This window comes from Neomonachus schauinslandi, chromosome 15 (assembly GCF_002201575.2).
Source record: "Neomonachus schauinslandi chromosome 15, ASM220157v2, whole genome shotgun sequence".
Classification (NCBI taxonomy): domain Eukaryota; kingdom Metazoa; phylum Chordata; class Mammalia; order Carnivora; family Phocidae; genus Neomonachus; species Neomonachus schauinslandi.
The window spans coordinates 35,425,242-35,440,716 of NC_058417.1; the positions used below are offsets into that span (position 1 = coordinate 35,425,242).

The 15,475-nt window shown below is 42.9% G+C and overlaps 1 protein-coding gene across 2 annotated transcripts in view; it reads left to right on the top strand.

Annotated features, from left to right (window-relative positions):
* Positions 1–14,619, top strand: part of LOC110592784 (speckle type BTB/POZ protein) — a 67,910-nt gene extending 53,291 nt beyond the window's left edge. For both annotated transcript variants that reach the window (XM_021703886.2, XM_044921941.1), the window contains exons 6-10: positions 4,507–4,684; positions 7,475–7,530; positions 8,013–8,135; positions 11,900–12,042; positions 13,346–14,619. In XM_021703886.2, the coding sequence (XP_021559561.1) occupies positions 4,507–4,684; positions 7,475–7,530; positions 8,013–8,135; positions 11,900–12,042; positions 13,346–13,490 (645 nt within the window). In that variant the 3' untranslated portion in view covers positions 13,491–14,619. The remainder of the gene's footprint in view (positions 1–4,506; positions 4,685–7,474; positions 7,531–8,012; positions 8,136–11,899; positions 12,043–13,345) is intronic.
* Positions 14,620–15,475: the final 856 nt, after the last annotated feature.

Below are 15,475 nucleotides of genomic sequence, written 5' to 3' on the forward strand. Positions count from 1 at the left end.
ACAAGTTTATTGCATCTTGATAAAAAAGAACACTGTTCTATGGATTCTTTTGGCTGTTCCTAGAGGCCACAGGAAGGAATCCTAATGTGAAAGACTGAGAATCACTTGTGTTTGGGCCTTATTTCAGTGGTATTACTGTTAATGAACAACTTAAATGAAATTAGATTGCCTATTCTCCAATGCTAAATGGCTGATCTTGTTTATAATGTGCCACACTGGGTTCACCTCCAATTCTCAGTGATGTTTTTGTCCGTTAAGAAATGTGCCGGTTCTTCCAAGTTGATGTGGCGTAGTTAACATATTTGGAAGCATTTTCAAAGCATTCCCTGAATTGTCTCTTATCACAATCCTTTGAGCTGGATTAGTTCTGTTACCTTCATTTCATGTTCCTGGGGAGAGAAGCAGCGCCTAGGGAGGTCATGTAATTTTTCCTAACATTGTACAGCAAATCAGTGTCAGGCCATGTCAGCTCTGCATTTTCCACCTCTAGTCTGCTGCGCAGCACTAAGTGGAGCTGAATGCCATTCACCAAGGAAACGTGCTCTACCAAATTTTTTTTTTTTAAGATTTTTAATTTATTTATCTGAGAGAGAGAATGGGAGACAGAGAGCATGAGAGGGAAGAGGATCAGAGGGAGAAGCAGACTCCCCGCTGAGCAGGGAGCCCGATGTGGGACTCGATCCCGGGACTCCAGGATCATGACCTGAGCCGAAGGCAGTTGCTTAACCAACTGAGCCACCCAGGCGCCCCTCTACCATATTTTCTTAACAGAGTATTTATTTTGGTAATGAAAGAATCAGGAAAGCTTTACACTTTAAATTTTTCTTCAATAGTTCGGTTCACAGAAAAAGCTGCATGAAATGTTTCAGCTTCTGTTGACCCTTCCCTATTTGTTTATATTGAAAACAAATAGTTATTAACAATAAAGGTGCAGATATTCCCCCTTCACTGTACATACCTTTGACAGGTAGAAGACTCCAGTGTCCATTTAGGATGTTGCAGTTAAAGTTGAAATATGAGATACCGTATGAAGTATGAAATAGCAAATACGAACCATGCAGACACTAGTTGACTCTTAAAATATCCCTTTTCTTCTCAAACATGGAATATCCTTTCATAGCCTGGGAATATGTGTGTTTACCAAATTTTAAATACGTGGGTCTCTCCTTTTTTTCTTTTTTTAAATCATTTTATTAATGGATAACTTGGATATATTAGTTGAACTATATGATAACGCCAACATTTGATTGGTCTTGACCTACGAAAATGTTGATTTTAATATGTAACGTTATTTAGGTTATAAACATACTGTAGTAAACCCTAGCACTCAACCCAATAGCATCACCAATAACTTAGAACTAACCTGTGTATGCTTCTTCGCTGTCCCTTAGACCTGTTGTCCCCCCACTCAGAGGATGATAATAAGTAGCTGTTGGAAATTGTATGTTATCATTCCCTTGTTTAGTATTTCTGTGCCCAAACAATGTACTGGTTTAGGTATGCTTGTTTTTGCACTTTATAAAAATGGTGTCAGAATGTATGTAGGTCGTGTAGGCCACGTTGCTTCTTTTACATTATACATCTAAAATGTATTTATTTATATGGTGGGTGTAACTATAGTGCTTTCATTTTTAGTGCTATGTGATGATGTGTTGTGTGACTATACAACAGTTTGTTTGCTCATTCTCTTGTTGGTGGACATTTAGGTTATGGCCAGTCTTTGGATTAGAAGTAAGGCTGCTGCTATAATCCATCTATATGCAGAGTCTATTTTTTCCTTGATTGTTTTATATAGAAGCTAAAAAAATACATTTCCATTGGTCTTTGACTTTTTATGTTTAGATAAAATGTACAAGAATTGGCACAATCTTTAGTCTTTTATGAAATTTTCGTTTTTAAGAAAAGGAATTGGGGCGCCTGGGTGGCTCAGTTGGTTAAGCGACTGCCTTCGGCCCAGGTCATGATCCTGGAGTCCTGGGATCGAGTCCCGCATCGGGCTCCCTGCTCGGCAGGGAGCCTGCTTCTCCCTCTGACCCTCCCCCCTCTCATGTGCTCTCTGTCTCTCTCATTCTCTCTGTCTCAAATAAATAAATAAAATCTTTAAAAAAAAAAAAAGAAAAGAAAAGGAATTGACTTTAAAAGTGAGGCCCGTTTACGACTTGAAATGTAGAGGGTTCTACAGCCTTCCTGAGACATTTTCATGTAGTCATTTATAAGACGACATAAATGTCACAGTCACGTCATCTTCACAGCTGCAATTCTGAATGGGTCTCCATAGTCAACTTCATAGGCATTAAAAAAATCTTTAGTTTTTCTCAAAATGGTCTCACTTTAGCATCATCATTTGCAGAGGAAAACAATCCCTTCCTAAGTTAAAAGTTTGGGCCCTGAAGACTCATTTGTGAATGCCATTTAAAATTTATTTTTAATTAAGCGTATTTAATGTTGGTAAGAGGTGCCAGACATTCAGCGCTCTGGAGACTCCAGGCATCCATATATCTACAGAACAAGTCTGGCTCAGACAGTAAAGGTACATTCTCCTTCCTGCTGTGTTCCTGTCTGTGTCTGGAGAGAGGAATTGCCCCAGTGAGACGAATCACAGTCTTTGGGCCCCACTCATTACCAAGCGTGCATCTAACCAGCAGAGGGGCCACTGGTAACCATAGTTTGACATTCAGCTTAGTTCTTGCCAGTTCATTTTACCCCATCTAGTAAATTGCCATCAGTGTTAATGACTCTGGGCTTCTATCAACCTGGTTTAATTTAAGCTTAGGAACCCAGTGCCAAAAGCATTCTCCATTCCCTCCATTGGCCACCCCAAGAGATTCCTGCTTTTCCCTGTGAGGAAGTTGGATTTAATCGGTCTTTTTCTTGTCCCTTTTTTTAAAATCAGTATTTTGAGGCTATAACTAGAGACAGGAAACTTCTACTTTTGGTGTTAGTATGAGAAAGTGACTGAATCAAATTAGAGATCTTACAAAAGACAAGAGAAAATCTCTGTGGGGTAGTTTGTGCTGGGTCCTGAGCTATTAAAATAATGTTATAGTCTGGCTCCAATAAATGTGCTACTAATGTTAAGTCCATTCATAATTGGTTAACTTGGCTGCTTCATCGCTCCAGATCATAATGGTTAGTTTGAAACAAACGAATACATTTCTTGACCTGATAGTAAATGTCTCACTCCTTCACAAAAGAGACTACGGGTCATTTGGATGCCAGGGCATTCGTTTTGCCTCTGGGTTTATGACTGCATTTAAGAGATGACTTGCATCTTGAAGGTTGAGAGAAATTTGGGTCATTTAGGATATTCCTAAGCTGTCTTTCTCATCTAACTTGTAGCAATATAGCAAGAGTGAGGAGCAGATTCTCAAGGTTTGTGAATTCTGCTTTGATATTACCATTTCTAACCTCGTATGATGGACGATCATAGACCGATCTGCTGGGTCTTACCTTCAGTTTGGTAGCTTCCATTTATTTTAGAATGCTAAATGATTTATAAATCCTTGTACTTGGCATCCTAACAAATTTATCTGAGTTTCACTGACCTATCTAGAAGTGACCTTGGTTTTTATCTAGGCTGAGCAGTTAATTCAACTAGTTAAAGCATGCTGCCGTTGAAGTCATGGGGGCAATTTGGATCCCTCTGTAAATCTGTTGTCGTTCTATTCCAGAGCTAAAAGTACACACCTGGCCAGAGCCAGCCCTCTTATAGGTCACTGTCACAAAGGACTGAGGAAGGGTGTCAGTGGTGTGGGATACCCACCCAGTTATCACTGTTGGGGAAGATCTTCCAAGCCCAGTTCTGTTCATTAGACTAACATCTGTGAGGAAGTGCTAATTATTTACCAGGCCCAAGAGAAGCTGCATTTTATTTTTATTTTTATCTTTTCATTTTTTTAAATTTATTTTTTTAAAGATTTTTAAAAATTTATTTATTTGACAGAGAGAGACACAGCGAGAGAGGGAACACAAGCAGGGGGAGTGGGAGAGGGAGAAGCAGGCTTCCTGCTGAGCAGGGAGCCCGATGCGGGGCTCGATCCCAGGACCCTGGGATCGTGACCTGAGCCGAAGGCAGACGCTTAACGACTGAGCCACCCAGGTGCCCCTCCATAAGAATTTGTTGTATTTAACCTTTTGCTTAAGGCAGAATAAGGTAAATACTTGAGGTTTAATGTGTGTTTAGGTCAGTATCCTTCCCCTCCCACCATGGTTTTGCCCAGGTTTTCAAGGCAGGGGAGGCAGAGTTTATTAGCATTTGGAGGAGAAGGAGATTTGTGGGGCTTTTGCCTCTCATCCTAGGATGGTGTAGAATAAGTATGATTGTGGCAGATTGGAAATTACTTGATCCACAGGATAAAGCTTTGTTTTGTGGAGGTGGTTTCAAGAGAACATGACTAACGTTTGTATCTGAATGTACTACAGCATCGAGGTAAAAGTCCTCTCTTCTGCTGGGAAGAAAACTCTTGGTAACAAAACCTTTGGACTGTGTTTCCTTGTCTTTCACAGGTGAGTGTGGTGCAAGATTCCGTCAACATTTCCGGCCAGAACACCATGAATATGGTGAAGGTCCCTGAGTGCCGGCTGGCCGATGAGCTGGGAGGACTGTGGGAGAACTCCCGGTTCACAGACTGCTGTCTGTGCGTTGCTGGCCAGGAGTTCCAGGCTCACAAAGCTATCTTGGCAGGTTGGTCTTTATTCACAGGAAGCTTTAGTTTTGGTGAAAAAGGAAAAACAGTGGCTACATAATCACCTTTTGAATAACATCAGCTCTTTGAACTGGTGCACAAAAAAACTGCAACTGAATTTATTTTTTTTTATGGTGGGGACATCCGTTGTCATAACCAAAAATCCTACTCTCCATAAAATACTGGTGTTTCTGTTTTTCCTCTGTCTAGGGGACTTAGGCCACCATTGTCAAGCAATAGATGATGATGTGTATTAAATGCCTTTGCACCTAGAGGGTAGATGTCAAAACACTGGTTAAGAGCAGGTATTAGCCCCTAGACAGGGACTTAGGATGTAATGGAGAAGATTCTGGACTTGGGACTAAACCACCATCTAGCTAAGTCCCCCAGTCCTGGAGTGTTAGCCCTTCCTTCAGTACAGACATACTAGAAGAATGAGAATTTGCTAGCGATGTGGAGGATTAGGTCTTGCTCTAATAATAGGCCGTTGTCCTTAAGACCAGAAAGACTGACAAAGAGCAGGAGCTGATAAGGCAGGACTGACTACTTCCCATGAAGATGTAGCAGTCAGCCACAGACTTCTGTTCCGACCGTAAGATGTAAGAGGAAATTGCGTGAACTTTCAGGCAACAAATTTCTTACCGAGACTCTCAGCTCTGTCATTCTAAAATACACACCTGGCAAAACCTCAGTCTGGCTCAATCTAACCGTCTTCCTGTTCCTGCTCTCAACTAGGTGTTACTGTCTTTTGCCAAAGGAAGTCATCTACTCTTAGGTTAGTGTCTCCATGCTCAGCTAGGCTCTTGGCACTGCCAAGAACTCTTCTACAGATACATAGTTAGCTCCCTTTCTTTTTCCTTAACAACAGATACTTCAGACTGTTCACCAATCTCCTTTGATCTCCTGACTCCTAAAAGAGTTGCTTGCTACTTCTTCTGAGAGAAAATTGAGGCTCTTCTCCCTCAGCTCTTGCCTGTCGCCTTACGTGAATTTTCCCGGCATTCTCCGTGGAGGAGGTGTTCTTCCTCGTGTCCAGAGCAGGCTGTCTCTTCGGCTTCTGTTTGGTATCACATGCCGCCTTCTCAGAAGCCTTACTCTGCCAGTTATACCCTTGTTGTCTGGTATCTCCACCATCTCTCTTTCTCCGATTGCCTGTTTACTCTCAGCCTGGAAACTGGCTCAGCCGTCTCTCTCTAGTTATTCATTCATATTCATTTTCTCTGTCTGTCTCTCTCCTTCTCTCTCTCCCTTTCTCTTTAAATAGAGCTAAGTTTCTTGAGTTAGCACATTTATGTCTCTACTTCTTTCCTCCCACTTATCCTCAATTCACCTCCATGCCACGAAAGCAGTTTTTGAAAGTTCTGTGACCTGCTAATTCCTGAATTTGAGGGATTCCTTAGTTCATATATTATTTGACTTCTTTCTTCTGGTTTTCTCCTGGTGCTCTGGCTACTTCTGATGTGTGGCCTCCCTCTTCTTCACACGTCCCTGTCAACACAGGTGTCCCTAAGGGTCTGCCTCAGTTCTCTTTTCCTCTACTTATTTCCCCCAGGTGATTTTATTTATTCTCATAACAGCACTTTGTGTCTAGCCACTGAAGACCCTCTAAGCACACTGGTGCTTTGGACCCTTCCCTTTTTTTTAAAAGCCTCCAGTCCTTTTAGTCTTCAGCTTCTGTGATGTACTTATTTTAGTACCTTATAACTGATAAGCCTTCTGAGATAAGAGCAGTGAGAATTAATGTCCCTTTGGAATAGGTTAAAGTATTGAGTCTCAGAGGGTTAAGTGATTTGCCCAAGATAATGTGGTTAGAAAATGACAGATCCAAAATTAATCCTTTCTGACATAAACTATAGGCCGAAGTTCAGGTTACCTGTTAGCTCAGAGTCCTACTAATATATTCCATCTGGTGCTCCTCTCTCAGGTGGAAATTTGGTAGTCTCTGCCTTCATCAAAACCTCTGATTTATTGGACAACATGATAAAATTTGAGGTTTTTAGGCCTTTTATTACTTTCATGGTTGAAATTAAGTTGACTTACTTTTCTGTGTTCATTAGACCACAATGGGCATGGCTTAGAACACCATTTCTCAACCTTTTTTCATTATCTCCACTCCCCCAAGGAAAAAAATCAAATGATTCCTAATGGGAGACATTAAATACTAAGGATTAAGATTTTGTCAGGAAAGGTTGAACTTTGAAGGACCACAAATGGTTGTCATACCTTAGATTTTTTTTTGCCTCTTTGGGGTGTTATCTCTATTGTGAGTGCCTGGCTTGAAAGAACAGACCACCTGCTATAAACAAGCATGCACTTCATCTAGTTAATGGATGCCATTGAACCCTGTTCTTGGCCTCCTTGCCGTGTGGCCCCTAGAAGTGGAGAAAGTTGGTGTTGTTGTTCTAGGCAAAAATCTGGGTGTTAGGACACCCTGCTTATTATTAGACCATGAAGGATCTTCCATTTGAACCCCCAGATCTACCCAGAGGAGATCATTGTCATCCAGCATAGGTCATTTGAATAATTTCGTTCAAATATGAATGGTTGGAATGGAGCTAATGGGAAATTATTTTGAAAGTACTGATCTCTTTTTTCCCCTCTGTCGTATTATTCACTTCTTGGTGTAATGTAAGAAGAGACGAATTTTATTATTCCTATATAATTTGAGGCTAAGACCCTTTCCTGTAGCAATGGGACAGGAAAGAAAGTGATCTCCTCTTCATAACGGAAGAACCAAGAGGTTTCAGTGTGATAACCTTATCTATCTCTGTTTCCCTTTCACTTTATAGCTCGTTCTCCAGTTTTTAGTGCCATGTTTGAACATGAAATGGAGGAGAGCAAAAAGGTATGTGACAGAATGAAGATATGTCTTTTTAGCTAGGTGACTGGATCCAGATGATTTCCCAGTTTGACACCAGATTTATTTTTCCAGTCGTGTTATTAAAATGGAGTACCATTCTATGAACAGACACTTTCTGAGAGCAGGGAGAGGTGGTCCGGAAGCATTCTAGGTAACGCAGACTCACTCTATCCCAGGTAGATCATCCAGTTTTGGGTGAGGGTCTTAGACATGTGTTTCTACTCAGGCAAAGAAACACCAAAAAAATCAAAGATATAGTTGTCTTGCTCTTATATTTGAGAAGATAAAGGTGGTGCATATGATGGGAGAGAAGGCTGTTCTAATGAAATAGGACAAAGAGAGAGTTCCCATCCATGTTAGGTTTTAGACGATACAAGCCTTTCTCTCACCAGAGCTTAAAATCATGAAAATTGTTTAGGGATTTTGTTCTGTTGGAATGTTTCTCATTTTCAGTTTTTCTGGCATAGAATCGGGTTGAAATCAATGATGTGGAGCCTGAAGTTTTTAAGGAAATGATGTGCTTCATTTACACGGGGAAGGCTCCGAACCTCGACAAAATGGCTGATGATTTGTTGGCAGCTGCTGACAAGGTGAGATAAGACTAGAAAAAGAATCACAAGAGGAAGGAGTGTTTGTGACCTCTTGAGTTTCATGACTGGGCCTCTGTCTAACATAGTAGGTAAGATGAGCATGTATCTTAGTGTGGCCAGGACAATCCTGGATTACAATTATTGATAGCATCCTTTTTATTTTCCAAAGTGTCCTGCTGTGAATGAAGTAATTTACATGGTCCCCCTAATTATAGAAAAAAAGGTTAAGTTTGATGTTTACCTCCCTTCTCTTCCCCATCTCACATGTAAGCACAGTGATACTAAAGATTCAGATAATACTAACATTTGGCTTTATAATTTACAAAGTGTTTTTGAGTTCATTAACTTTTTCTTTCTAAATAGTGAGGGATTTTATTTATTTTTTTAAAGTTTTTCCTTTAATTCCTGTTAGTTAACATACAGTGTTATATCAGTTTCATGTGTACAATATAGTGATTGAAAAATCCCATACATCCTGCGGTTCATCATGGGACAAGAGCACTCCTTAATCTCCATCACCTGTTTCACCCTTCCCCCCACCCACCTCCCCTTGAGTTCATGAACTTATATTTAAATTTGTCAATAAGAGAATAATCTTTTACTAGTGTTGTCGTTAGCATTTTCAACGTTTACTTAAGTAGCTATTGAAATATACTGCATTCAGAATTACAAGATGATCAGTAACTCTTTGGGGAAAAAAGAAATACTACTGCAATAAATGCGTACGTTGATCATAAGACCCATTTCGATTTGAGAAATGTTAAAGTGTGAAAATTAAAGTATGGATCTTAGAATCAAGGAAATAGAGCAAGGACCAAAAACAGTAGGCCAGTGATTCCCAAAAGAAGTTTGGGGGAAAATGTTAATGAAACACTGAGTTTAAACAAGTCAAATTGGGGTTCTTGTGTGTTGCTGTCTTAACTGCAAGATTTCTCAGAATCTTTTTAGTATGTTAATGTGCAGTGTGAGTTTTCTAAAAGAATATGATAGACTGCATTTCTCTAACTTAGTCAACCCTGAAATCCTTTTCCTCAAGAATCACCGCTGGGGATTAGTGTCCCCCAAGACACACCTCGGGAAACTTTCATTATGTAGATATGCCAGAAAGAGCTCAGTAACCTGTCCTCCAAGGCCCTGTGGTCTAAGGAAGCACAAGCTGGGGTGTGGGTAGCTTTTTTTCCTGCGGAAGTTTTTCTTAAAAGCGTTTACACCTGGCCAGCAGTAGAGCCCGCGAGAACGACTGTTCCCTGCTGGAAGGTGTTGCTCCTCTTCCTGCCGTGGTGCTGTGGCACCCATCTGGGGGCAGAGCTGGCTCAGACCTGGGGGCACTAGAGCCTTCCCAAGATTTCCCTGTAGGAAGAGTCTCCTTCCACCCTTCCTTTGCACCTTGAGAACAGAGGAAGTGCATGTTTTGACAGTGGAGCTTTATCTTTATTGATCAGCTCTTTGGAGTGTTTGTAGAGGATGAGGCACGTAAATCAAACCTCACTGATTAGGTTTGAAAGGATTGAATAGCAGCTGTGTCCTTTCAAGATTTTATGAATCCAGTTAGGCAATGCGAACATTCCCTACCCTCCCAGTCTGGCTCTGCCGTTCTGACCACAGGGATCTTGCTTTCCGTGGTGGCAGTAAGAAAATAAACGCTGTGAGCTCTGGAGAAGTAGAAGACACAGCTTTTTATAAACATGCATTTATAATGATCCTTGATCCTGCCTCACCTGCCTTCTGATTTTCAGTGAAGTTTATACATGCCAGGTATTTACCTCCCTCATCTTCTAGCTCCCATAAGGATGAGTAGTATCAAAAAGCCCACTTTTCAGACAGAAATACTGAGGCTCAGCGGTATATATTCTCAGGGCCAGGGTTTGACATCTGTGTCATTCGTGGGTTTTAATTCCTGCTCCTCAGCCAGAGAACCTACTGGGGGACCCCCCTATAAGTACACAGAGCATGGGGATCAGCCTGAATTGGCATTCTGTGGATGGTATTTTCAGTATAGTGTGTTAACTTACAGTTTTAAAAGATAAAGTAGTCGAATCACAGCAGTGCTTTAAATTTATGAATGAGAAGTAAGTGAAGGGTACATTTTCAAATTCCATTCAGAATTTTCTATCAGACAGTCTTTGCTCCAAGCTTATTTGAAAACATTTTTACCTTTACACCTTGTTGTGAGCTTCAGGAAAACAGAATAAGAAATCGTTCATGGAAGGATCTAAACATCTAGAATTTACCCAAGAGGCTGAAACAGCTTCTTCTGAGCTTTTCCAGTCTCCTGGGGACACGTGTAATTAGACCAAAAACAAAACAAAACACGTCAGCCAGGCCTGGGAGACACAATTTCAGTCTCCTGGGTAAGTACAGCCATTAGGCAGGTTTTTCAGAAGCATAATTAAGAAAAAAAACTTTGTCCCCCAAGGGACAAGAATGGCTACTTTTGTCTAATTATGCAGTAGGGATCAGAACTATTCACGGTAAAAGTCCTTTTAAAAGAATGTATCGAGAAAGGATAAGAGGAATGTTCTGTGCAGCACTGTATAAGGACTGAACATTTTCTCCACCTTTTCCAGCCTTTTAAAACAAAAACAGCAACCTAATTTCTTGCTTGTCTAGTGTCATTCCTGTTTTCCATGGAAACTGTTTTCCAGTTACTCAAATGTAAAAAATGAAAGCTGCACCAAAAGCAATAAAACTCTTCTTTTGCTGCAGGAGATCATAGTGCCAACAGATATGCCTCCTCACCCAGAACTCATAAAAATGAAATTGTCTTGGTTTGATTGCCGTGATTCAGCCTGAAGGAGTTATTGTGTCACTGAGTTCTGAGGTCCTCAAGATGGGACCGATACGGAGGCTGTGGATACCCTTAAAGCAGACCGTCCTCCTATGAGCTGATTAATGACGTTTTATTTTGTGCCGCCTTTTATCCCTTCCTCCTCCTCACTCCTGAAGTTCCTTAGTAAGTTCATAATCTCATATTTGAGAGCACATAGTACAGTGGCATCAAAACAGATTAACTAGATCAGATGTGCCCAGTGTTAACCTAGACCTTCATTTCCAGAACATTTATACCCTTTACTTGGAAAATAGGAAGTTTTTAGACCAAAACCGGATCCAGGGTCTCTGCTGCTTTGTTCCTACCCTGAGAATCTTAACCTCAACCCCAGTAAAGAGGACTCCATTTATCCCTTTCTCTTTAAAAGGAGGCTTTTGGTTGACCCTCATTCAGGACCAGTTAGTGGCGGAGATGCTGGTGAAAGTCACCACGGGGCTCCTTTTTTTTACAGCCCAATGGGCCAGTTGGGATACCTGCCGGGTTGGTGACATTGCTTAAGTAGAAAGGACTGTGCTTCACCCTAGTTTGGCTCTGACTGAAAGGATAGCAGAAATGTGAAAAGTAATGTCCCGTTGGCTTGAAGCAGGGTTATGCCTCATTGTAAGGGAGGGTAGGTGGTGGTGGTCCAAGAAACACTTGAGTCCCTCTTGGGGCAGGTGACCTGGAGGGTGTGGGTGTATTCCCTGATGGCCATTTTTCTAGTAGGTGGACTTTAGAACTTGAATGGCAGCCACGCACGTTATTTTCGCGGCCTTCTTTTCAGCCTCGGGGCGCGCTTGTGCTTTATCATTGAGTAGTTCAGTAGCCTTGGCACGCTCTGTGCAGTTTTGCTCGGGAATCCAGTTCCACGGCGGTCCCGCTGAGGAGCAGAGCTTCGGCGGTGGCAGCCCGGAGGCGCTCCCGCCCTGACCACAGCAATGCTTGTGTCTTACAGTACGCCCTGGAGCGCTTGAAGGTCATGTGTGAGGACGCCCTGTGCAGTAACCTCTCCGTGGAGAACGCCGCAGAGATCCTCATCCTGGCTGACCTCCACAGCGCCGATCAGTTGAAAACTCAGGCGGTGGATTTCATCAACTAGTGAGTCGGCATCTTCAAAGCTGTTCTTTCAGGAGAGTTGGGCTAGCTAGAGAAAGGAGAGAGACTTTGAATTAGCGAGTAAAGCAGGCAAATGGCTTCGTTAGCCCCTTGTAGTAGTAAGTAGAAGGTTTTCATCTTTCTCTTCAGCTTGACAGGATGGAAGATGTTTTTTTCCTCTCTTGTGGGGCTAATCCGATTGGTGAGCGAGGTGCTTTCCTTCCTCGTGGTGATGGGAAACAATGAAATGATAAGTGGCTGGCCTGGAAAGGCGGTGTGCCCCGAACAGTAGCACCTTCGCTTCCCACTCTTGGGCTTAGACGTGTAGATCTCTGAGAGAACAGAGGTGTGTTTTGTATGAGGTAGTAAAACGTATCTAAGAGCTGATTGTGGAATGGGGAAAAGAGAAGGGATGGCCAGTAGTCGAGGTGGTTAAATACTGTTTGGAAAAGGAAATGTTCATTCCAGTAGATCTGTCCCTTCATCCTAAATGACAGATGACCTACTCCTTTCTGCAGTAATTCTCAGTGGGTCATGTTCTACTCCCTTGCCTGTTGGAGAACAAAAGTAGGGAAAAACCCAAAGGGGAGAAGCAGGCCTCAGAAAGCCTTCACAGCAGCAGTTCTGGGCTGAGGCAGGCCTAAAATTTGCCGAGTAGATGGGTGAACATAATTCAACACAGAAAATGCCCCCAAACAGGAATCAACTTCCTCAGTGTAAGGTTGTTTGTAAGGTTGTTTCGAAGGAGTTTACCAATTACGGCAAAGGCAGGTGGGAAGAGACCCCTAAATGTTCCTTCTAGTGACTGCTCGCTCCGTGCTGGACACTTGCTTGGTGCTCTTTAGATGTTAACCATTCAGTAGAGTGTGATTATGATCCCCTCCTTTTTGATCGAATAAGCCCCAGGCTATGATCTGCTCTGTGGTGAGGGACCAGAATAATGGCAAAGCCAGATGGAAGCTCAGAGCTGCCCGACCAAGAGAGCCCTGGCTCTTTCTCTGTATTAGCATCACCAGTGAGTATAAAGAGCACTGCCAATGTAGAGAAGGGCCTGAGGAACATTTCACCTTTTGTATTTGAGAGTATAGGGGCTCAAAGTGCAGGTTTTCAGAGCTGCGGCAGCCCCAGCCTGGTCACCTGTCTGCACGGCGTCTGACAGACTCAGTGTCTATTAAGGGTTCCGCCTGAGTGTTTCTCCCAGTGGCACCCCTCCCAGCGAACTCTGGGAGGTTAGACTGCCCCGGGGGCTGTTGACCCCATTCCTCTCACGCGCCTTTGGTAATCCCTCTCTCCGCATTTCTCCTAGTCATGCTTCGGATGTCTTGGAGACCTCCGGGTGGAAGTCAATGGTGGTGTCACATCCCCACTTGGTGGCCGAGGCCTACCGCTCTCTGGCTTCAGCACAGTGCCCTTTTCTGGGACCCCCACGCAAGCGCCTGAAGCAGTCCTAAGATCCTGCCTGTCGTAAGACTCCGTTTGTTTTCCTGAAGCCGCAGCCACCGTTGCTGCCACTGACCACCAGGTAGACAGTGCGATCTGTGGAGCTTTTACTGTCTTGTGGGGGCAGGAGACTGCATCGTGGCCCCCAGACTTTCAAAACAGCACTAAATAAACTTGGGGGAAACGGGGGGAGGGAAGGGCCCGGGACCTGGGGCCGCTCAACCTAATGAAAACCCTGTTGCTGCGTCACTGTGTTCCCTTTGGCCTGGCCGAGTTTGATACTGTGGGGGTTCAGTTTAGGCGCCGGCCCTGAGGACGTCCCAGCGGTGGTACTTCGGAGAAACCTGTATGCATCTGACTGAGCAGAACAAATCGTCAGGTGCCTGGAGCAAAAAGGAAAAAGGAAAAAAAAAAAAAGGACATTTAGTTTTAAGAGAAGGGAAACGAAGCGGAAAGAAGAAAGGATTTTTGCAGAATTTCTCAAAAATCAGTTTGTGGATTCCAGTAGTATTTATGTTGAGAGAAATTTTAGTCCATCCAGCTGTGCTAAAACTTGGATATTTGTGACAACTCCTCACCACCATACAAGTATCAGAAGAGCTCTCTTGTTGTTAGCACTTATTGTTTGCAAGAACAGAATACATCCTTTTATCCCTTTATGAAAAATGACAAGTGAAGGCGAGAGGGGAAGGAGGTTATTTGAGCTGGAAGATGCGTGTTCTGATGTGGTGGCTTTTGCAAAAAATCTTCATTGGTGTTGAAAACTGGAAAAAATAATTCATCCAGAATTCATACTGTCTTGGCAAGAACTATGGTTCTCTGTTTTTAGATATTGTGGAAAATGTTTTTTGGCATTTTTCTCTGATTTTATTTCTCCTCCCTCCCCCCCTTTTCTAAAAAAATAAAACGCAAAACAAAAACAACAAAAAGAAGAGAAAAGAAAGGGAAATTTTATTATTAATGCTGTGTGACAAAAATCCCAGCCCAGATTGCTCAGCTCTTTGTACCTGACTTGCCACCTGCATAGGAGCCGGTCCTGTTCCTTCCAATTCACCCCTTTCCTACAGGGGAGAACTTCCAAATGTTAATTTTTTTCTTTTTGAAAATATAAATAATTACTATTTTGTACTGTGTGGTATCTCTGGTCTTTTGTTTCACTCACCTGGCTGGTTTTTTGGGTCTGAGTTCCTCAAGGGATTGCAAAGGCCTAGTTTGATCCTTCAGCTTGCAGAGATTATCTGAGAAATGGCTATCCGTGGGGATTTATTGCGTCTCCCTCATCCTGGGCTGCCTCTGTGAGCTCCCAGCATCTACTAGAGTCTTGTCCTCCCTCAGTATCTCGCAGGCCACATTCTAATGAGGGATCAGGCTCCTGCCTCTGCCAAGGCAAGTAATGGGAGTGGGCTTTTCTACACCCTACATGTGCTAAAACTCCCAATCTCCCTTCTCCTGGCTAACTATAAAAAGATCAAGGGGACATGAATGTGGAGATTAAATAAAGGGAAATCATTATCTCTGACTGGTTCTGTCACTGACTTGATGTGTTTCCAGAAAAGTTAATGTCTGAATTCCTCACGTGGGCTCACGAGGACACTCCGGGGCTCCTCCGCCTTTGTCACAGCAGTGTTGGACAGGACAGGACAGTGAGACACACTGGAAAATGCAGTGGCCATGTGGTCAGGGTGTGTACCGTTTGACCTTAGATGGGGACTCAACGTATTCCACCTTCCATTTCCCTTCAGTGACTTTGGCCTTTGCAGATTTTCCAGTTTTCATTCATCTTGCCAGTCGTAGACTGGACCAGCTGTGGTCTAGCATCAATACAACCACACACAGGATGTGCTTATTAGAAACCACTCCACGGTACTTCTCAGCTTCCTCCCATGGGTCACGTCCGTGAGGAAGTGTCCTGTGCTGCCTCGTCCCCACTTTCCAGGTCAGCACACTGGTCCGGGGCTCCAGCATGCACAGAGTCTCCTCCGCCCATGTGGCCTCT